This window comes from Mchenga conophoros, linkage group LG8 (assembly GCF_057382185.1).
Source record: "Mchenga conophoros isolate Kocher_MC1m ecotype Shallow Benthic linkage group LG8, M_conophoros_male_GT1.1, whole genome shotgun sequence".
NCBI lineage: Eukaryota > Metazoa > Chordata > Actinopteri > Cichliformes > Cichlidae > Mchenga > Mchenga conophoros.
Window position 1 is genome coordinate 5,331,269 of NC_140533.1, and position 23,205 is coordinate 5,354,473.

General features: G+C 41.0%; 1 protein-coding gene across 4 annotated transcripts in view; it reads right to left on the bottom strand.

Annotated features, from left to right (window-relative positions):
* Positions 1-23,205, bottom strand: part of LOC146567968 (putative uncharacterized protein MYH16) — a 58,362-nt gene that overhangs the window by 15,751 nt on the left and 19,406 nt on the right. For 2 of the 4 annotated variants that reach the window (XM_085283702.1, XM_085283701.1), the window contains exons 2-6: positions 15,478-15,684; positions 13,304-13,408; positions 10,524-10,610; positions 9,264-9,409; positions 6,968-7,058 (exon numbers count right to left, since the gene is read on the bottom strand). In XM_085283702.1, the coding sequence (XP_085139828.1) occupies positions 6,968-7,058; positions 9,264-9,409; positions 10,524-10,610; positions 13,304-13,408; positions 15,478-15,684 (636 nt within the window). Of the gene's footprint in view, positions 1-6,967; positions 7,059-9,263; positions 9,410-10,523; positions 10,611-13,303; positions 13,409-15,477; positions 15,685-19,845; positions 20,790-23,205 lie in introns of those variants that run through there. The other 2 variants (XM_085283700.1, XM_085283699.1) reach the window with 2 other exon arrangements.

Here is a 23,205-nt window from a genome sequence, read left to right on the forward strand (position 1 = left end):
CTACAATTTGTATCTATGTTTCAATGTCAGGAAGTGTGTCTGACATGCCGGATGGCCCAGGGCCACTCACAGCAACAACACCTCCACTTCACTCAAGTGGTGAAAGCCACAGCGCCTAAATCTCCCCAAACAACAAACCATAACAAACGTACTGTAAACTATGTGTACAGACAAGAGCTGGAGAGCTCGCCTGTACTTGTGCCATCTTTGATTATAAACAACAGAATATTTTTAAATGCCTAAAAACAACACACAGAGACATTAACTTATTCCTTTTATCATTTTTGATACGTTTAAACAGAAACACAGAAATAAAAACTCACGTGCCAGCGGAGCGCCTCTGCAGAGAGAACAGCCATCGTGAGGCAGCAGCAGCCCAACTGAATGACTGACTGAGTGTCCCACACACTGAGACACGCACGTGCACACACACACAAACACACACACATACCTTCACTGTCGATCCCCTCCGGCACTTTACTGTCCACACCCCCTTATGCATGCACAGCCTCTTTTTCTCTCACTGACAGTTCCCCACTCAAATATGTTTCTTGTTAAATTCCTCTTTTCCAGAGCCTCAAACCACCCTCAAAGTAAACATTGTGGCTCTAATACAATTGTAAAAAACACATCGTGCACCAAGAGTGTTAAGAAGTCTGAGCCAGGCTACATGGGTAATTCTGGCCACTTATGTGTAGCAGGAAGAATTTAGACACTGATTCTAAATGAACCCACAAAGATGTCTCTAGTCTTGAAGCAGTGAGCTGGAAACAACAGAATTAGGCCGTTGTTGCTGAGAATGGTTGCAGGGTTTGATCTCCATAATTGCTTGTGCTTACGGTTTTCTTTTTCCCCTCTTCAATCTGAAACCATAATAATTGTCTATAAATTGCAATCAGATGTGGCCTCAGTGCAGATGTCTCCATGCTTGTGTCAGAGGGGATGGTCAGCAGTGTGGGCAGTGATATCCTGTGAGACCCCCCCAGCTGAACAACTGGGAGGCCTTCCCTGCATCTATACTGTTCGCACACACTAGCATAATTCAGATCACGGCAATGGTGCAGGAATCTGCATGCTTTGTTGTTTTAAATGCCACCAGATGGCCACCTACAGACTCCAGATGTAAAGTTTTTGTTGCTGACAGCTTCCACAGACATGGTCCCAACTATTTTTTTTATATTTATATAGATGAAATTATTGGTACTAAGTATGAAGTAAGACTTGTTCACCACAGGTGCTCATTTGTCAGAACATTTGTCTGAGAAACACCTCTTAGCAAAACGATGACTCTTAGTACACACAGCTCGTGTTTTTAGGGGTGAAAAACAAGAAAAAAAAAGTTTTTCCAGTAGTGATCAGTCTACAAACAAAATATGGTATTGTGACTGTATTATCAGTTTAAACTAAGATTAATTCTATGCTTTATGTTTCAAATGACACAAAAGCACATGATCCCATATTATACACAAGACAAGCATATGTAGCTATAAGGGAGAGGACAATAGAAAGCTTGAATAGCGTAATCTGGATACGAGACTCTCATCACCGCTGTGGCCCAATCTGATCTAACACCTTCAGCAAAACATCTGCTACAGACCAAACAAAAAAACAAAATGAGCTTTATCTTCACAGATTGTGATAACCCTCAGATTGTGACTGAGTGTAAACTGTTTTACAACCCTAAATAAAACCGCTAAAAAGGATTCGTTTGCTGTAAGAAATCAAGGCTGCATGGCTGCTTTCTCTTTAGGCCAACTGCTTTGAATTACAGCATACTACAGAGGGAGAGGCGGCTTCATCATCAGCGACAGACAAAGCGGTCTCTTTGATTCTGCAGCAGCTTGCGTGGACATATTCGTGCAACCTTTACGTCAAAGGAAAGACCTCAGTGGGTGATGTCCAGCTGGCTGGCCTGTCCACCTGCATCTTCATCAGTAGGAGAAGTTTACATATAATAGCTTCATTGTGAGAGGATGCCAAAGCTACAGTAAATGCGAAAACATGTGCACCCTCAAAGACACATGGATTGTCTTTCACTCCTCAAATTAGATACAAAGGAGCTCTTTATTTTCACTACTGACAAACTCTGGAGGAAACATCAGGCTCCCAGAGGCACTGGCAGAACAGAGAAGCACCACCTGAACCCATAACACTCCCTCTCTCTCTGAACTCAACGACAGACACAGACAAAACACATTATCTGCAACATGCACCAGTGACACAGATAAAAGCTCTCAGACTTGTTTGATTTTATCTGCATGCCATTGAAAGATTCAGCAGAAAAACATTAGTATATACTTCCCAGATTGGCAGAGAATATAATGCATACAATAAATAGCTATTCTACCCTTGCTTCTGCAGTGCCTGCAATCCTAAAGATGGTTAGTTAAATTGCACCGTCTTTAGTGGTACAGCATACACTCACTGCTGTGGTGATTTTCCACTGCCTCACCAAAGATTACTCGTTAATAACTGGGATGGCTTTTTCCTTTAGCTTTGTTGAAATTTGAGGTTCAGCTAGGTGGCACTTTTTTGTTGCACTCAAAGGCCGCTGTGGTTTTAGTCCATATACCGGTCACAGTCACTGAAAGCTCCATGAAACTTTGCATCTCTCCAGATGTTGAACTCTGCTGAAAGTAATACTGAATACTGAAAAATGTTGCTGTTTTTTCTAAACCCAAAGACACATAAGCCAAGCCTATGATAAGCTGCTAACTTTATCATGCCTAGCCAATACACAGCAGTAATCTAGTACAAAAGATGTGATATACACTTCATCATTTATTTGTACTGTTCTTTTTCCAGCATTAGACATGCAATGACTGGATGCACCGGTTTGAATTTATGTTGAATTTTCTCCTATCCACACAGGTTCAAATATACGCATTCGCTTAAAGTTTTTAGGTAATAAGTGATCCTTAAGGTCAGAGACAGGTTAGGCTACTCCCACGTCATCATCAGGGTATGTTTTGGGTCATTTGGGTCTGGAAGATCATACACGACACATCTTCGGTTTTCTGGCTGAGAAAAGGCCGCTTTCATTGGCCCCTCACTGCGGTGAAGTCGTCCTTTACACCTAGCAGAAAAACATCCCCAAAGCATAATATTTCCAATTCCATGCTTGACATATTTGGATGATGTTCTTTGGGTCATATTATCTCTTCCTCCAAACACAGTGGGTTGAGTTGATGCCAAAGACCTTGATTTAGTATTTATCTGTCTATAGCACCTTCTCCCAGGCCCAGAATCCTTTAGATGTTCACTGACAAACTCAGGATGCTCTTGTACATGTGCGTTCTTGAGGAGTGGGATTTTGCAGGTGCTGCAAGATTTCAACCTATTATGATGTAGCCTGTTATTAATGATGTTTATGGTGACTACAGTTCCAACTGTCTTCCTATTATTAACAACTCCTCCCATGTAGTTTAGTGCCAATTCACCACCTTTATCATAATTGTCCACCTCATAAGGGGCAAGATCTTGTATGGAGCTACAGAACAAGGATGATAGGTGGTCATTTGATATTTTTTCCATTTCTGTATAAACATATTAAGCAGAGTTTTTGCTTTTGTTCCTATAGAACAAAATATGTAAAGCTTGTCTTAACTACAGACCATATTATTTAAAGCCTCTAAATCAAAACCCATTCAACAAACCTTGATTCTGGGACAAGGAATGCTGGAATTAAAAAAAGGGCCAATTTATTTTGTGGTTTTAGGACTAATTTCTGCAGCAATCACTAAACAACATTTTCACAAGACAACCTAACATAAATACAAGGAATATTTCTTCTCACAGTTTAGCATGCAGTGAAATAGTTTTGGTTTTGTACTTCCTATAGTTGCTCAGACGGAACAATGAACAAGCTCACTCTCAACTCAACAACACTTTGAAAGTATCACCAGTTAGTGATGCTACTTTTGACCTTACATGCAAAGATTTCGAAAAGAAGTTTAAAAAACATTTCCACAATTGAACTATCCCATGCTGACTTAATAAACACAATGTGTAGCTAACCCCATTAATTACAACTTGCATTCAGGTGTTTCCCTGACGATGCACTGGTATGTCGGCTGGCATGTTTTACTGGAATATTTAAATCCATCGATAATCTTACAAGCTGCACCTGTGTTTCTCCTGCTGTAACAAGCCCAAATGTCTGCAGTGAGAAAGATTTACTTCCAAAGAAGTTTACAGTGTGATAACTCAGCAGTCCTTTTCCTGTCATCGACAGACAAATGAGGTGCAGCACTATCTTTTGTTGAGAAATACTATTTTGAAAGTTAAACGACAAATCTTTGTTTCTCGTAAAGCATCAAAACTTCCAAATGACTTTGCTGTGTCTTCATGTGCATATGCAGTGTGGATGCACTTGTGGTCGTGGATGGGATTTACAGTTTTCACTCTTTATCATCCTTTATCTCTCCCTCACGTCTGTAGTCGTGAAGTGTCTCAAACAGATAGTGCCTCAGCACATCAGACACTGTCTGCCCTCCTCCCTCGACCCCTACCAGTTTCCTTAAAGAGCAAATCGGTCCAAGGAGGATGCCATCACCATCACCCTTTACAGAGCGCAACGTAAGGATGCTCTTCATGGACTACAGCTCAGCATTCAACAAAATAATCCCAGACATCCTCAGCAAAAGACTGGACCACCTTCACATGCCACCTGGTCCTGGATCAAAGATTTCCTCGCCAACCGGTAACAATCAGTTAGACTCGGCGCCCCCGTCTCAGCTGCTTCTGGTCTTCTATTGTTCCTCAGTGGAGAGCGTCCTCTCCTACTGGCTGGGTGTTGTGGTAGGCAGGGTCACGAGTGACAACAGGAGGGCTGTACAAAGAGTAATTAACACTGCCCAGAAAATCATTGGCTGCCACCTCTGGAGACCATCACTAGATCCTCCTGTCTCAGGGAAATCAGGTCACATAACTCCAGACTCACAAACAGCGTCTTGAATCATATAGCAATAACATTTTCTCACAGACTAAGTATTTTTAATTTTGATACTTCAAGTGAAATTTAGTGATAAGACACATTAAGGTGTTTTTTTTAGCATTTAATCCACTTTGCCTAGATGAGAGGATGTAAAAACATTCTGAACCCTGAGTCACTGTCAGCTGATAGTAAATATCTACTGCCATATATAATATCTATAACAGTAATAATGCTTTGCAATTATTCACCTGGAAGTCAAAAAGTCAATGCATGCTGGTAGATCATAATAAACTTGACCTACCCAGTTCATTTTTGATGTAGCCAGTGCGTTCTAACCATTTCCTGACATGCTTGGAGCTTGAAGCGACTGCTCCAATCACAGAGCAGAGCCCAGCAGCTTTGCTAAAAGACAGGAATGCCTTTTTTCTGCCGTGTTGTAACCTACAGTTGGGCTCACTGTTTGTCTTTGTAAAACAACAGTTTTAACAGCTTTTAACTCCACTTAGAAGCCAGTCTACAAAAGCCACAGCCACTTCAACTAAATATTACAGTTGCTATTATAAAGGTAACTAAAAGACCTTTTCTGTGTTGATTAGTAATGACTAACTTGATAAGCCAGCTCAGTGTTGAGCAAATGTCATCGCGATATGCACACAGGACACGTAAAGTTCTTTATAGCTCTTTGAACATTTTCAGAAATTAAAGGCTGCAGAGGAAAGGAGCATACCAGCCCCGTTGTCTGGCTGATGACTATCAAACCAATAAGGAAGGACTCCACATGTCTTTTAGCAGTGCTGTGCGTGAGCTCAGTCAACTTAGCTACCAGTATTTTATCTCGAACGTGACATTAGTGAAAAAAGCTTTTTGCAAGAGTAAACAGATGCTTTTAAGTGTGTGAGCCACAGGTGATGGACAGTAAACAGCGCTGCAGCTACTAGCAGAAAGAGCGACAGAGTCAGTGACATTGGCAACAAATGTGGAAACATCACATTGAACTGACACATTCAGCCTGTTCTGGGAAATAGCTAAAAAATGATTGATGATAACAAGAAATCATTACCAAAGGGTAAGGCCATGGGCCACAAAAGTCTGGTTTACATTTGTACACTTATCTGTTTGAACTGTTTTGCTTTCTAAAACATTAAGTGGTCAAACAAAGACATGACTGCTTTTCTTGGTCATGTAAAAAAAGCACAAACAGTTATATTATATAATACTATATCATAGAGTCAAGTATGACGATAACTTGGTTTATTTGAATCTGAGTGAACTAAACTGTAAGCACGCAGAGAGGTCAAAGCAGAAGTGCCAAAAACTGCATTTTTGCTAATGAACACTTGAGACTCCAAAATGAGTCAGTCCAACTAGACTCCCATTTTAAAATGCTCAACCTTACAACACTGAAAAGCATATTTACAGCCTGGTGCAGGAAACGATTTAGATTTCTATGGATAACTACCACTTTATATCTGGATCAGGTGACCCTGAGTTATGCTGCAATAGGCATAGGCTGCTGGGGGATTCCCATGATGCACTGAGTGTTTCTTCTTCAGTCACCTTTCTCACTCACTATGTGTTAATAGACCTCTCTGCATTGAATCATACTTGTTATTAACCTCTGTCTCTCTTCCACAGCATGTCTTTATCCTGTCTTCCTTCTCTCACCCCAACAGGTCGCAGCAGATGGCCCCGCCCCTCCCTGAGCCTGGTTCTGCCAGATGTTTCTTCCTGTTAAAAGGGAGTTTTTCCTTCCCACTGTCGCCAAAGTGCTTGCTCATAGGGGGTCATATGATTGTTGGGTTTTTCTCTCTATGTATTATTGTAGGCTCTACCTTACAATATAAAGCGCCTTGAGGTGACTTTTGTTGTGATTTGGCGCTGTATAAATATAAATAAAATTGAAGTGAAATTTAATATCACCTGTTTGGGTGTGTGATTTCTTTTTTCTTTCTGCTAGGTCTCACCATGCGATTGTTAAACAAGACTGCTAGTGTTAAATGACAGAAGACAAACAACAAAATGCAAACTTACCTGTAGCTCCTTGGTCTTCCTCTGCAGTCCAAAGTTAAGTGCCTCCTCTTCTTCTAGTTTGGAGCTGGTACTGCTGATCTCCAGCTCCTTCCTTTAATGAGAAAAGGAATATATAATTGAAATTAATGAGCATAGAGGATGTTTTTTGCTCAGAAAACACAAAAGCTGTTTCCCAAAACCCTACAGTTTCTCTTGCATTTAAAAACCCCCGGACTAGCTAATATAGGCAGCATCATGGTACCGCGGGATTTTGGGGCTGGACATCTAAAACTGAACTACTGATAAATATAAACATTACACACATTACAACAATGTTCTTTAATGTGTTTCACACGGCACAAAAAATAGTGCTTTAAAAGCCGCAATGATCAGCAGCAAATACAAAGGAGTATCAGTCACATGAAAAGGTTGCTCCATCTGACCTTCTGGTCACATTTGTGAGGCGTGCACGTGAGGCTCTGTATATGTATGTGCTTTGACAACATCGCAACACCATGTCTGTGACGCTTCACTGGACTAAAGTTATACTGAGTGGCAGATTTAATAGCCTCTGACAATAAGTACTGTTTGAATACCATAGTATCTTAGCAACAAGTGAGTCACTCACTTTGTTAATGTTCAAGAAGGTCACGCAACTATTAGTGCCAAAGAGAACAAGTTTTAACTTTGTTACGGAGACAATATTGTAGGTGCGCACTGTACTTTTGTTTTCTGACAGGAGGCTTTTGCCTTCAGTAGATTGTTGCTGCAGGGTAGGGTACAGTGAATGATTACATCTGTTTTTATATCACTGGGCAGATAACAACATGCTGGGATCTTAGTGAATCCCTAGAGGTACATACACCTTAAAAGAGATGCAAAAGGACAATGTAGTCTCATAGAGTCCAAGCTCTGCTGCCTCAGGATATAAGACGCACACAAGAGTGAGAAATTTTCCAAAGTCCATCAGGCTCTCTCTCCCTTGGGATAGTAGATCAGATCAGCTTAGGTTCCAGTTCAGCGGACTATTAAAAGACAACAGTAGATAAGACTTGTTGTCACTTGCATATAGTCTAAATGGGGGGAAAAAATTCACCCCATGTTTTCTGGCTTAGATAGGCTGATATAAATGTTTTAGAGACGGGTTTACCACCCATCATGATGGCTGTGATAAATGCACAGTTTGTGAAAATGTTTATGTTAATAATGGTGCCCTGTTTATGTCCTTTCTTTAACCACATTTTGACTGATGTAACCTTATAGACAGTCTCAAAGAATAAAATATCGGTTGTACTGACTTTTATAGGCTGGAGCTTTAAAATTGCTAATGCTATAAATGCTTTTGGAAAGCTAATGTTTTCCAAGAGTCTCCAGGCTTCTCAAGTTAGAAATTTGACCTGAAATACTACCTGTGTGTCTTCTTCTTTGAACAAATATGCTTTATTGTATAGCTCAAAACCTTCTGAATGACTATTATCCCCCCACCCACAGGACAGACACACAATGTTTAGCCACTGTGACCATGAGGTAGTGATGCCACAAACTACAAATAGGATCAAACTGGAAATAACAACAATATCCTGTATAATTTTCAACCACAGTATTATAGTACAATATATAGTACTGTATTATAGTACAAAAAACCTTCAGCCATTAGGCACACTGCAAACTTTTTAATATTTTGGAACCGATACAGTAAACAGAAAATCTCACAGAGCATTACAAATATGCTAACGCTAATTAGCATAAATTAAGAAAACTGATTCAAAATCTTTTCATGACGGTGGACCGAAATAAAATTATAGGTCCTGGTGAAATTGTGGACATCTGTACCATATTTTCTTAAGTAATACAACAGTTAAACATATCAGTCTCACTTTGGTTTTTAAGAAAACTGTTAATTATTTGGATTTTTCATTGTCTAAATGTCTATGTTAATCAATTTTGATATAAAAGCCAACATTTTGACCCTCTGGTAATGCTAGCAATAAAACAAGGGCATCAACAAGGACATTTGGATTTATCTTCTGGGAATCAACAGAGTCTTTACAGACAGTCTACTCAGTAATTAGCAGGATGATTCAGCAGACCCCTGAGATGCAAGCCTCAATGTTACACTAGAAAAAACGTCGGAAGATCATTGAAGGTCTCTGTGAAACTATGAAAATCTCTGCAAAATTTCCCAACAGAATTTAACAGAATGTAGCTTTAGCCTCAAATTGTTGGTGTCAGGAGCAAACAGTACTTTGGCTGACTGGCTTTTTTCCCATCTACTCTGAAAAGTTTGCTATAAGCATGCAGCGCGTCTTTGACTGACCTTTTAATGAGGTCTTCCAGACCATTCCTCATCTTCTCCATCTCTCCCAGACTGTCCTGCGAAGATCTGCTGTCCCCCTCCAGCCTCCTCCTGCTCTTCTCTAGCTCAGCACGCTGATGGCGCTCCTGTTCCAGCTGGTACTCCAACTGAGCATGAGGAAAGTTACAGGACGGATTCAATAATAGGGTTTAACAATATTTCTTGACTGTAATTGCAAATAGTGAAATGCTTTGTGCCACTTTTTAATATATTTTATAATCACCATTTATTATATTTGACAATTTTTATGTGTGAAATTACATGTTTCAGTGTTTCCCTATTTTTGCCAAGCTGTATTGGCTAGCAGGGTTACAATTAAGTTAAATAACCATGAGTTTCCATTCCTCACTTTGCTGTTGAATAGTTGGTTCATAAGCTTATTATTACTTTTAATGTGTACAACATGTGTGTTTCTGTTGGATGCAAATGTTACACCAGTGTAATGGCACTGACCTTATATTTAAAATAAGTTATCATGGAGTCTACAGTTAAAGCTCTAGGTAGTCTCATAAAATCAGAGATTGTTTTATCAGTTATTAACATATTATAGATTTTATAAAATAACACTACTTGACTTCTGCTGATACATTTGGATGGGAAGGTCTGAATGTGTCACAAACAACAGGAAAGGATGGGTTCATCCTGCTTTGTATCAACAGTTCAGGTTGGTGGTTGTCGTGTATCTTTTCTCTGCACACTTTGATCTCCTGAGTTCCTGAGTAATCGGTGGCAGATTTGCATCATGGATGTTCAGCTGACCAATCTGCAGCAACCATGTGCCACGAACCATGAGAGCAATTTTGAAGGTTAAAAAAAGGCTTAAACGCAACATTTACCTAACACACTTTCCAGTGAGTTTATAGTTTTCCATCTAACACAAATGACAGACGTTCAAAATTATAGACTAGCTGTTGGAATTTTAGCAGTTTAAAAGCCAACGTGGTTGGCCAGGCCTCCATCCTGCAGTAAGACAATGACTCAAAACATTCAAAGACATTAACCAGCTTTACATCATGGAAGAGCACCCTACAGCCTACAATTACACCCAGGTGAGCACGTTTGGGAGGAATTAGACGGAACAGTCCTGCATTTTAATTTAAAAGCGCACCGAGCTATAACACATTGCAAATTTCAGAAATTACAGAATAAATATTGAAAAAAAACATTTGTGTAGTGCATATGGTATGAACTATATGTTCAATTTGAAAAATATGTACATACATCTTCAGTGTGCATCTGCAACTTGGTTTTCTCTTTGGTCAGCAGGTTGACTTTCTCCTCTTCACTCTGCAGGTCCTCAATGGCCTGCTGTTGAGGGTGATAAAAGATGTCTGAGCCTGGACTGCACATGTGTCCTTAAATGTCTGTCTCATGTCCATCTGTCTGCCATATTTGTACTTTGGAAAAATATGATTTATTTGCTTAACCATGAAAATGTCAGAAGTCATCTTCAGTTTGATCTGATAGATGAGATGTTTTTTATCTGTCTTTTCATCAACAGGGAGCAAAAGCAGCGAAGCATCAAACAGGAAGACTAAACTCACTCAAACAGCAGTGCGTGCACTTTGTGTTAAATTTTTTTCCCCACAGGCGTCTCCTTGTATTCCAGGCCAAATCCATAATCTGAGACATGTTCAGCAAACAGTAGGAACATAATGAGGACTAATGCTAAATTGTCCACATGGATTACACAATGAAGAAGACTGCTACTACTGGTTGAACCATCTGGGAGGAATTAGCAAACAGGGCCTCTTATAGCTGTCATAAGGAAGATGAGGTTGTTGAGGGCTGCGAATTCTTCAGATCTCTCTCTTTTTTCAAGGAGACTGGTCTGTGTCTGGTGAAGAGCACATTTATCACGAGTGCCACTTCTGTCCACAGGCCATATGGTTCCCTTTTCCTAAACTCATGTTTTATTCTGAGTCAAACAGCCAGTGGAGCGTCCCTGTATGCTTTTGGGAACGGAAGAGTTAAATTTACAATTTAAATGTTTTCCAATAAAATGCAAACAGATATTTTTTAAAGTGTGCACATGCATACTTTGAGATTAGAACATTTGCTTCAAGTGCAAAAGATAATCTATTCATGTACAAATTTATGGTCTGTTATAGGGAATGGGCTGAAAAAAGGAGCAAACGCTTATGTGCCTGTAATGGCCACTTGAGGCTGGCTGTAAAAGTGAATCACCTCCATTGATTTCCAACAAGTCATAAGAATAACATGTTTACAGCCTAGTACAAATAATATTTTTAATCTCTAATAAAATAGCTCCACGGTTAATGAAATCTGTTTGCATTTTGTTAAGACTTAAAGTCTGGGGCGTGGCTGCCTGGATTAATATTAACCAAATGCTGTTGGCTAGGCTTGATTTCCACTAGTGAACTAGACTTTGTGGACATGAATTGGATTGGTTAAACATGTTTGTCCTGTTGGTACATCTTTTAATATTTTAATGTAATTACCTGACAAATAATATTGCTTGCTGTGTAGTACAGTCCACCCACAAAGTTTGCTCTCTAATTTGGTGGGAAATTCTAGGATTTTATCAGTCTGTGACTTATTTAGATATCTATGTCCGTGTGTTGTACACGTAAAGATTACAGATGCAAGTCAGAACCTTCTGTGCAGGTGACTCACGTATATGACCAAGATTGAAGAACAGTGCTGTACTTCTTGTGTGTGCTTCTGTTGATGTTAATTTACGTGGTAATTTATTGTGTGTTACCAATACTCAGGTATTCTGGGATCCATCCATCCATCCATCCATTCGCTTCCGCTTATCCTTTCCAGGGTTGCGGGGGGCGCTGGAGCCTATCCCAGCTGTCATGGGGCGAGAGGCGGGGTACACCCTGGACAGGTCGCCAGTCTGTCGCAGGGCCAACACACAGGGACAGACAACCATTCGCTCTCACATTCACTTGCACATTCACACCTAGTGGCAATTTGGATTATCCAATTAACCTATCCCCACAAGTATTCTGGGATATCTGGGATAATTACTGAGTATATGATGAAGATAAAATGGAAAATATCACAAGTTTGTTATATGACAGAATCATAATATGACCAAGAGGAATGTTTGGTTGGTAGGAAGATTTTCATTAATGGTGAAAATTAAAATATCTTATATCATACTACCTTCTGACTACCCTAACCACTTTCTGAACACAAGAGGTGTTGAGTCGTCATTTTCAGTGATCTAAGCTGCAGACAATATATATATTTTTTAAACAATCTTGTTAATGTTTTATGACGTCCGACGCATTTTCTAAAATAAAGGAACACATAATCAGAGTTCGTAAATGTGGAAATAACTACCCTGACACCAACAGCGTTTGCAGTCGCACACGTTTTTATTTGCTCTGTGTTTTTCACTGGTCAACTTTTCAGCTGCCCTGCTTGTAGCACACACACCTCCCACCTCATGTCCCAGCACATCTTTTACTGGGGATCCATGACAAGATGATGGAGCTCAGGTGTGTGTCAGCCTCCCCTGCAACCACACCCTGAACCCGCTGCTCCACCCCTCCCCTGCAGCCGAGCCACTAACCACACGCCAAAGTAAACAAAAGTGAATGTAAACATGTCTTCTAGGGCAATAAGAAACCTTCATAGAGCACCTTTAATCTCTCATACAACTCAGTGGGTGAAAACAGTTGCATAGTGCAAACCCTAACCCTGTTGCTTTGGAGGAGTTTATCAGTTTTGGGAAATTAACAGTGTTGCAACGGGTTAAGGTATCCATCATTACCCATAAAGTCCTCTAAAAATGACCAAAATAAACCTTGTCTCTGCTTGGCTGTGATTTCCAATCTATGTTATAAATGAAAGGAGTGGATTTGGAGAGATATTAGGCATGAGGGCATTTATGAGGCCAAAAAAAGAAAAGCAGTTTACTTGCATTATGGAAAATGTAAACTCTAGTTTTTATGGAGCTTAGCTATTAATAGACATTAGCCCAGGTATGTATGTATATCAGTATCATACACTTAACAGCATACCTGGCTGAGCTCCACCAGATGTTCCTTTTCCTTCTGCAGCTTCTGCACCACCTCGTCCCTCTGAAAAAGCTGCTCTGACAGCGTCCTTACCTCACTGTGTGACAGCTATGAAAACAGACACAGGTTGTAACTTAATAGCAATTTTTAACATCTGCCACTTTGTACATCAGATAATATTTTATTCATTCAAAAAATGACCAAGCTAAACTATCTATACATAGATTTTGTTCTTATCTAACTCGGCTAAAACCCCTCCCTCTGTAGCTACCGCTGTTTGCTTGGGCATGTAACCATGATTGCTTGTGAATACAGCAGTTTGAGTCTGTAGCCTGTGACTGCAGCCACACCATCAAACAATTGTCTCCTATCATGACAGAAACAGATGTCACGATCCCTCTTTCTAGTAGACATCAAAGCTTTCTCTTCTCTTAGAGAGAAAGGTGAGAGTTAAAAATGTGCAAAACAAGGCGAGGCAGCAGACTGCGGTACGTGGACACTAACATGTTTTTCAACAAATTTCAGAGTGAACAGGTGAGTCAAAACTTTCTTCTCACATCTTGTCCAGCTAAAAGATTATTGTGGCATCAGAGGAGGTCTCATCATTTTCTTTTTCAAAGCTTTGCGCCATCAAACCAGTCTGGTCTTGTTCTCTTCTCTGAGCCCCCTGACATTTCCCTCTTACTGTATCTTTGCCACACGGGAGGCCACTCAGCAAAAAAAAATCATCATATAACTAGAGGATCAAGTTTATAATATCATGGAGCAGATCAAATTCTTCAGAGTAAATTTCCAACTCAGCACTGCTTTGCTACCCAGAGAAATCTTAATTCACTGTCACGCACAGTGTTGTGAGCGCAACACATTTTTGCAGCATTCCTGAACAAAGATAGGATCCTAATCCTTTAATACACCTCAGTGAAATAGATAAAAGGGTTTGGGGGGGCAGGGGCTGTAACGGAGGTGTCAGAACAGCCCTTTCTTGTTAGTTTCTGCACAGAGAAGACCGTGCTTCTGCAAAGCGTGGAAAAACAAAAAAAACTAAAAGAGTGCAAGCACTCTTGGTGGGAAGATGTTTTACCTGAGATCTGGATAGAAACAGGTAATACTGTGACAAACTACAATATGATCAACATTTCATAACCGTTCAGAGTCAGGGATTGAACAGATGTCTGAATCTCTCTAAAACAGATAATAATGGATGAAAAAATGTTCACTGAAAACAGAACCTATGCGCATTGTTTGGGTTTCAGTTCCATTTTTTATGCTTTCTGGTTTTTATTTTTCAGACTGGTTCTTCAGTACTGGTGCTCAATGTTCCACCAGTCAACACTATGCTACTTAATGCTAATTACTTCAAACAAATTACATTCAGATTTAATATTTTGGAAAAGTGATGGTCCTTGTATTTGAAAAGAAGGCGACTGCACTTTTTAGAGTCCAAGAGGCTTCTTCAGTTCTTAAAACCAGACTTTTCCAGCTCCTGAGACTACCATGACCTGGACAACTGAGATCCTACACAGACAGACATATGGCCCTAGTGCAGGGGTGGGCAATCTCAGTCCACGAGGGCCGGTGTCCCTGCAGGTTTTAGATGTGTCCTCGAACCAACACAGCTGATTTAAATGGCTAAATTAGAAGTTCTGAAGTTCTCCAGAGGCCTGGTAACGAACTAATCATGTGATTCAGGTGTGTTGACCCAGGGTGAGATCTAAAACCTGCAGGGACACCGGCCCTCGTGGACTGAGATTGCCCACCCCTGCCCTAGTGTTACTTTTTGAAACTATAACCTTGTCATGGTTTGAAGTTATACCATGCTTTATTTAGTAATCAGTGACTTTGTGCATTTCTGGCAATATTATTTCCTCACTTTGTTACTTTTATGATTGGCTAACCTGTCTAACTTAGTCAGCCTGTTACCATATTAAGTGTACCACCAGCCATCCACCTCCCACTTGCCAAAATCCACTGGCTTCAGTGCTTCTTGCAGTCTGTTAGTTTTCTTGCCTGGCTACTGCTTGTTTTAAATTAAAGAGCTGGATGACAACTGTACCTTCATCTGCCAATCTGTCGTCTTCCTAAATGCTCCTTCCATATTACAAATCAGTCCTTCTCTTTCTGCGCAAAAATCCTTGTTCCAGAGATTATCATATCACGAAGATCCAAAAATGCCCTACCTGTTTATCCTCTTCAGCTACAGTCAGAGCGCTCTCCAGCTCTTCCAGGTCTCGTCTGAGGCTGCTGCACTCGGCCTCCAGCCTGTCTCTGTGAAGGGCCAGCTGGGCTGAGCAGACCTCCTCCTCCTCCAGCTGCTGCTCCAGCTCACGCCTTGCCTTCTCCAGTTGGGCACAGCGATGCTCAGATACCTGGGCACTCTCCTGCTCCTGGGGGTTAAGAGTTAAATCACTTACTTTTCAACTGAATGAATCTGTAGATCTGTATTATGGAGATTATTGCATTGGCTGGATTTCATTTTGTGCCAGATATGCTACGAATAATAATTTTTGTCCAGTTTTACTGTTTTTTGCACAGTCCTCAGACCTTGTACCAACTTCTAATCTAGTTGTAAAAGATCTTTTGTGCAGCAACATAATAGTTTTGTCAAACTCAGTGTCGCTGGAGTTTAAAGAAGGGCAAGATAAGGTAAGAAAAAGCTGACACTGTTAGTAAAAGGCTAAGGATAAACATGTAATATAAAGGGATTTGCTGAATTAAAGAAGCTGAAGCAAACCTCAAGACGTTCATGCAAAGATAATCTTACCACAGGATGAAATTTATCCTCTTTCACAAAGAACCGTCTCTCTGTCAGTGTGCACTTGCCTTAATATAGTCCTGCTAAGAAGTAACATGGTCACGTGTATTACCAACCAGATAAGCAAGTTCTACCAAACACCAGATCATTTAATCAGTTGCCATCCATAACAGTAGTGAAAGGGCCATATTATGAGAGCTTTGCTTTTGTTACAGTTACTTTCTTATAGGCCAGTCATCATGGGCAAGGCATTTAGAAATGAGCAAATAGCATACCCAGATATCTGGGCATTTGTGAAATGATCAAGCAACCACATTTCCATCTGCATTTATTTCCATAAAAGTACTTGGTTGGAGGACTTTCCGTGCTTTTTTTTAAGTTCCTCGCACAAGTTTCTGTGCAAAGCTGTTTGCACCTTTAACCCTTTTACCTCGTCACTACTAAACAGGTATTACCAGGTATGAATGGAATACAAGCCTATTTAACACAAAGGGTATGAAAACCAAAATAATTCCAAACGCCAGATCTGAATGAGGGTGGGGGAGGTTCACTGAGCGCTCAACACAGACAGCATCGTCAGAAGGAAAGTTGATCAAATAAATTAAAAATTTGTATTGTTCGATACATATGCGTACCAAACCGAAGCACTGTATCAAACGGTTCAATATCCATACGAGTATCGTTGCACCCCTAATATATATATATATATATATATATATATATATATATATATATATATATATATATATATATATACATATATATATCGGGTCCTCTACCAGAGGCCTGGGAGCTTGAGGGTCCTGCGCAGTATCTTAGCTGTTCCCAGGACTGCGCTCTTCTGGACAGAGATCTCCGATGTTATTCCCGGGATCTGCTGGAGCCACTCGCCTAGCTTGGGAGTCACCGCACCTAGTGCTCCGAATATATATATATATATATATATATATATATATATATATATATACAGTCCTGATCCCCAAGGACCCCAAGAAGGGACCGGTCCCCTCCAACTACCGACCAATAACCTGCCTCAGTACCACATGGAAGCTCCTGTCAGGTATCATATCGGCTAAGATGAACAGGCACATGGGTCAATACATGAGCGGGACAAAGAAAGGAATTGGCAAGAATACCAGAGGCGCAAAACACCAGCTACTGGTAGACAGAACAGTCAGCCGAGACTGCAAGACCTGCCTGGATTGATTACAAGAAGGCCTATGACTCAATGCCCCACAGCTGGATACTGGAATGCCTAGAATTGTACAAGATCAATGGGACCCTAAGAGCCTTCATCAGGAACTCAATGGGGATGTGGCGCACAACACTAGAGGCCAACTCCAAGCCCATAGCACAAGTTGCCATCAAGTGCGGGATCTACCAAGGAGATGTTCTGTCCCCACTGCTGTTCTGCATAGGCCTGAACCCCCTCAGTGAGATCATTAACAAGACTGGCTACGGATACCGACTACGGAACGGAGCAGTTGTCAGCCACCTCCTGTACATGGATGACATCAAGCTGTATGCCAAGAGTGAACGAGACATCGATTCACTGATCCACACTACCAGGCTATACAGCAATGACATTGGAATGTCGTTCGGACTGGAGAAGTGTAGTCGGATGGTAACAAAGAGAGGGAAGGTAGTCAGAACTGAGGGGATTGAACTACCAGAAGGCAACATTGCAGACATAGAGGACAGTTACAAGTACCTGGGGATCCCGCAGGCGAATGGGAACCATGAAGAGGCCGCTAGAAAAGCTGCAACCACCAAGTACCTGCAGAGGGTCAGGCAAGTCCTGAGGAGTCAGCTAAATGGTAAGAACAAGATCCGGGCCATCAACACGTACGCCCTGCCCGTGATCAGGTACCCTGCTGGGGTAATAGGCTGGCCAAAGGAGGAGATAGAAGCCACTGACATAAAGACAAGAAAGCTCCTTACCATGCATGGAGGGTTTCATCCCAAGTCCAGCACCCTGAGGCTGTACGCTAAGCGGAAGGAAGGGGGCCGGGGACTGCTGAGTGTCAGCACCACAGTCCAGGATGAGACAACGAACATCCAAGAATACATTGGGAAGATGGCCCCAACTGACCAAGTGCTCAGTGAATACCTCAGGCAGCAGAAACCCAAGAAAGAGGAGGGAGACGAGGAACCATCATGGAAGGACAGGCCCCTGCACGGTATGTACCACCGGCAGATAGAGGAGGTGGCTGATATCCAGAAATCCTACCAGTGGCTGGACAAAGCTGGACTGAAAGACAGCACAGAGGCACTAATCATGGCAGCACAAGAACAAGCTCTGAGTACAAGATCCATAGAGGCTGGGGTCTATCACACCAGGCAAGACCCCAGGTGCAGGCTGTGTAAAGATGCCCCAGAGACAATCCAGCACATAACAGCAGGGTGCAAGATGCTAGCAGGCAAGGCATACATGGAACGCCATAACCAAGTGGCCGGCATAGTGTACAGGATCATCTGTGCCGAGTATAACCTGGAAGTCCCGAGGTCAAAATGGGAGATGCCCCCAAGGGTGGTGGAGAATGACCGAGCTAAGATCCTGTGGGACTTCCAGATACAGACGGACAAAATGGTGGTGGCTAACCAACCGGACATAGTGGTGGTAGACAAACAGAAGAAGACGGCCGTAGTGATCGATGTAGCGGTTCCAAATGACAGCAATATCAGGAAGAAGGAACATGAGAAGCTGGAGAAATACCAAGGGCTCAGAGAAGAGCTCGAGAGGATGTGGAGGGTGAAGGTAACGGTGGTCCCCGTGGTAATCGGAGCACTAGGTGCGGTGACTCCCAAGCTAGGCGAGTGGCTCCAGCAGATCCCAGGAATAACATCGGAGATCTCTGTCCAGAAGAGCGCAGTCCTGGGAACAGCTAAGATACTGCGCAGGACCCTCAAGCTCCCAGGCCTCTGGTAGAGGACCCGAGCTTGAAGGATAAACCGCCCGCAGGGGCGTGCTGGGTGTTTATATATATATATATAGATGTAAAATTCTGTAAAGAACAACATTTGTTAAGTGTTATACCTTGTTTACCTTTGAAACGAAATAGTATTTAAAGCTTGTCCTGCTATGCTAGCTATAACTCAGCAGTGGCGTTTTAGCTAGCATTGCTATTAGAACTACTGCTAATATTTTTATACTATCTAAGCATTTCACAACGACTGTCACTTAAAAAAAACAAACAGTTTATACTTTTGATAACTTTAACTTCTACATGCTTTCTTGTCTATATTTACTGCGTTATTTAAGGTGCAAAAAAGCCCCAAAAATTCATTTATAAGAGCTGCTAATATCTCTTACCTTTTCTACCACTTCATACACAGTCTTAAAAACGCAAACTACAGCCAAAAGCCAAAAACTACAAAATTGTCCTGGTAATTCACAACTGCTAGACTATAAGAGAACATATGCCACTATTACTTTTTTTTTTTTTTACTATTTATACTTAGTTTCAAATTCTTCACTTAGCTTAAACTCAAGTTTACCATATGTCACAGGAGGAGACACAGAGGTATAAGCAATAAAATAATTATTATAAGTAATAAGGAATATAATTAAATATACAAATAAAGAATAAAATGTCAGGCAACTGGCATTTTTAACATTTACCTGCCTTAGTTTGTGGTGTTTACTGGAGAACTTAAATATCTACAGAGTAACTTGTGTGCTTTTCCTGCTATGAAGACACCGGTTATCTTAAAAAACCAAAATTCTCCCAGCACAATATATACTCCAGAATTAGCCTAATATATGCTTTACTTTATTGTATGCTTTACCCACAGCTGCTATTCTGTGCTCCAGTGTGGTGCTATAGCTATCCCAATCCAGTTCCTCAGGTTCTGGTTCTGGTCCATTATCTGCGTGGTTCCCATTGGCTTCCTCTGAGTCATCAAAAATGGGGTGACGACACTGATTTCGTCTCCCAGACATCATCTCTGTGGTACTTCCTCTACCGTACACGCTTCCAACTTCACCTGCCGCAGCTTGCCCAACAGTATTTCCGTCCCACAGCTAGGCTTAACTGAGCCTTTTTCTCTTCCTTTGACTGGGTGTACAGCTGTTCTGGTTGTTACAGGTGGGTTTGAAGAGGAGTGACAGTAGTAATTCCCTCCCTGGTGTTGCTCTCGTCTATACTCACCCTACAGATCCCCTCCCTTACACATTTGCAGCTCTGCTCACCATTCTTTTCCTTCCTTAATCTATCAGCCCTGTCTTTCTTCTTTGTTTTTTTTTATCTCGTTCTTCCACTCCCACTCAATCAGCCATATGGGTGTGCTGGTATAAGCTGCTGGAATCCAAACATTCCTCTGTACTTGGACCTCTTTGAAATTGCCACTATTTGGTCCACTCTCAAGGCTGTTTCACCACAAAGGCTACCTCTGCTGCTTTATTCCCTTGCTGTAGTCCAGAAACAGGTGGTTCTCCCTAGTTTCTCGGGTGGGGATCCAAGGGTGTCCCACAGGGATGGTGGTTGGTGTAGGATGTCAGGTCCAAAGAAAAGCCTGTAAAGTTGTGCCTTTCTACCACAGAAACGCAGCCCTCAGCTGTACCCTCAAAGCCCAAGCAGAGAAAAGAAAAAACAAGGGCAGTAAGTCAGAATGCCTTTTCTCCTCTCGGTTATAATTGACATAAATGTCATGTGTGCCCACGCCCACATGGTCCCCCACAATGCCACAGCATTCATCTTAGCAAGAACAAAGAGGCGTATTGTGCTTTACATTTAAGTGTTGATAGGGGGGGTTTCCTTTGTTTTTTTTAATGAAGTTACTGAGACCCCACAAAGACTTAACCAAGCATTTCCTTATTTGAGCTAACATCAATAATGGAGATGGTACTGTGATTAAGACAAGAACAAACTTGTCAGTGGAAACTGATTACCACAGGAATATGGTGGCTGTACTGAAGCATGATAGGAGTATCATTAATGTATATATGTTATTCTTTTGAGTGATACAAGTAAAGAACAGTATCTCACATATTTTTTGTTTTAAGTTATTTTTAGGAAAGTAAAAGCCTTGGTATGTAGCATGCTACCTGTACATAATGATGTATATTTATGTCACAAAACACAGCAGAAACTATAATGAGTAAATATGTAACATTAATTATATCTAACATATATATAATTGGAAGTATCAGGAAAAACAAAATCATGTGCTGTATATGACTTATCCCCCTCTAAACCACAGAATGTGCAGCTAAAATCACACACGACCTTCCACCATACAAAGAGTTAGAATAACACTGAATTTAAAGTCGTCCAACAGTGGACACAGATATATGAGGCAGGACAAGCCAATGCCATCATGAAAGATATCCAGCCACAAAAAAAGACAAACATAGGCTTTCTGAGAATTTATACTGTTTTATTTTGACAATGCGGTCTGGGTTCTTATGCAGAGTGGCAGCACAGAGAGTTCTGTTCATGTTACTCCCACTAGAGCTGGAGAAGCCTGAGACTGTGCTCGTCCAGGCTGCCCAACCAGACACTGCTCATGTCCAACACCAACACTCACATATCTGACAAGCAGCTGCCAGTGACTGAGACACACAGATAACTCGAGACTATATCAGATTTTCATTATACCAACTCTAGAACCAAGTCACTTTATGAAACACAGCACATTTCCTGTTTACACTGCTGTTTTAGGTCTTATTCATTCATCCAGAGATTGAAATGACAGCTGACTGTGATTACAGAGTTATAATGTAATGTGAGGACATGGTTACTAGGCAAAAGCATAACAGGAAAGCCCTCTGGTTACATGTCTTTGGCTGTGTTGGCTTTCTCAGTGCCAAATGCAGCCAATAGTTGTATAGTGTCTCAAGCTCAAAATATTGCCACATTGAGGCCAGATGCCTGGTATTTAACTGACAGCCATCCTTTTAACATCATCAGGGTAAGATGAGTGATAACCCCAGAGGGAAGGGGAGGCTACGGGTTCATCTGCTGGATCTTTTTGCACAGATTATTTAAATGCTAACACTCCTGAGAAGCTGCACTTTTTCATAGCTGTGCTTTGAGCAAATTTAATTTAATATCTGACTACAGGAATGTCAGTCTTTACAATAACCATTGTCTTGTGCTTGCAAATTGGCAACCATCCCATTTATCCGGGCTCGTTATTGCTACTAGTTTTAAATGATCGCGTGATTTCCTTATGCTGGGTTTTTTTGTCCTCCTAACCTAAAAGCAGACATCTTTTGCATATAAGGTAAATGTGTCTGGTGCAAAGTAAAGGAGAAAATATAAAAACTTCATCATGAAATATCTTCCAACTACAAAAGTAATGTGTCTCTAGCATTATTTCGCAGGCTTTCCAGTTCCAACTCCTGTCAAAATTTATCACTCCTGACTAATTTGTTCTTCCATTCATTTGCTCGCTCCCTCTTGCCCTTGAAGTCAATCTTCTATTCCCTAGCTTCTCTTTACCCTACTCACTCCTCTTCTTTACACTGCTCATTCATCTCTCCCTGCCAGTCTTTTGTCCCACAGTTCGCCTCAGGCCTCAGAAACTCCAAAGTCTATCCAGGCTGAAAGTTTTTCCACATGCAGAATTGGGGCATCTGGATAGTGCTGCAGGAAGGCACATTTATTTCCCATTAGCAGTAACTGGGCGGTAAACAGTGGCATTTTCTGTTTATATCCATTTGTACCAAAGTTGGTCTGAATATCAGAAAAAGGAAAACTCTGCTTATCATGCAGTGTCAACCCTCAAATTCCTTATTTAGTTTTACCATCTGTTCTTTAGTATTGCCTTTTTTTTCTGTAGCCACACTAACAGGTCAGGAATGGAAAAGTTTGTCAATTTAATTTAAACTCAGATATCATATTAACTATGGATGTGCTAGTACTATGCTTGTTCTGCAGAAACCTCCTGAAATTTTTAAGCCAAGGCAGAGTTTAAAAAGTTGCAGTTCCACAAATGGACACTTGGTTTTAGATCCAAAAGTGACTCAATCGCCATATACTTCCATGTTAAAATACCTAACTTTAAAATATGAAATAACACGTTTAGAGGCTAGTAGGAAGTTTTTGGCTTTTACTGTATGTATAGTTTGCCCCTTCATAACAAATGTGCATTCTGTCATAACTCATTCTGTCATTTATCTATATACTGGATTTTTTTAACGTACACT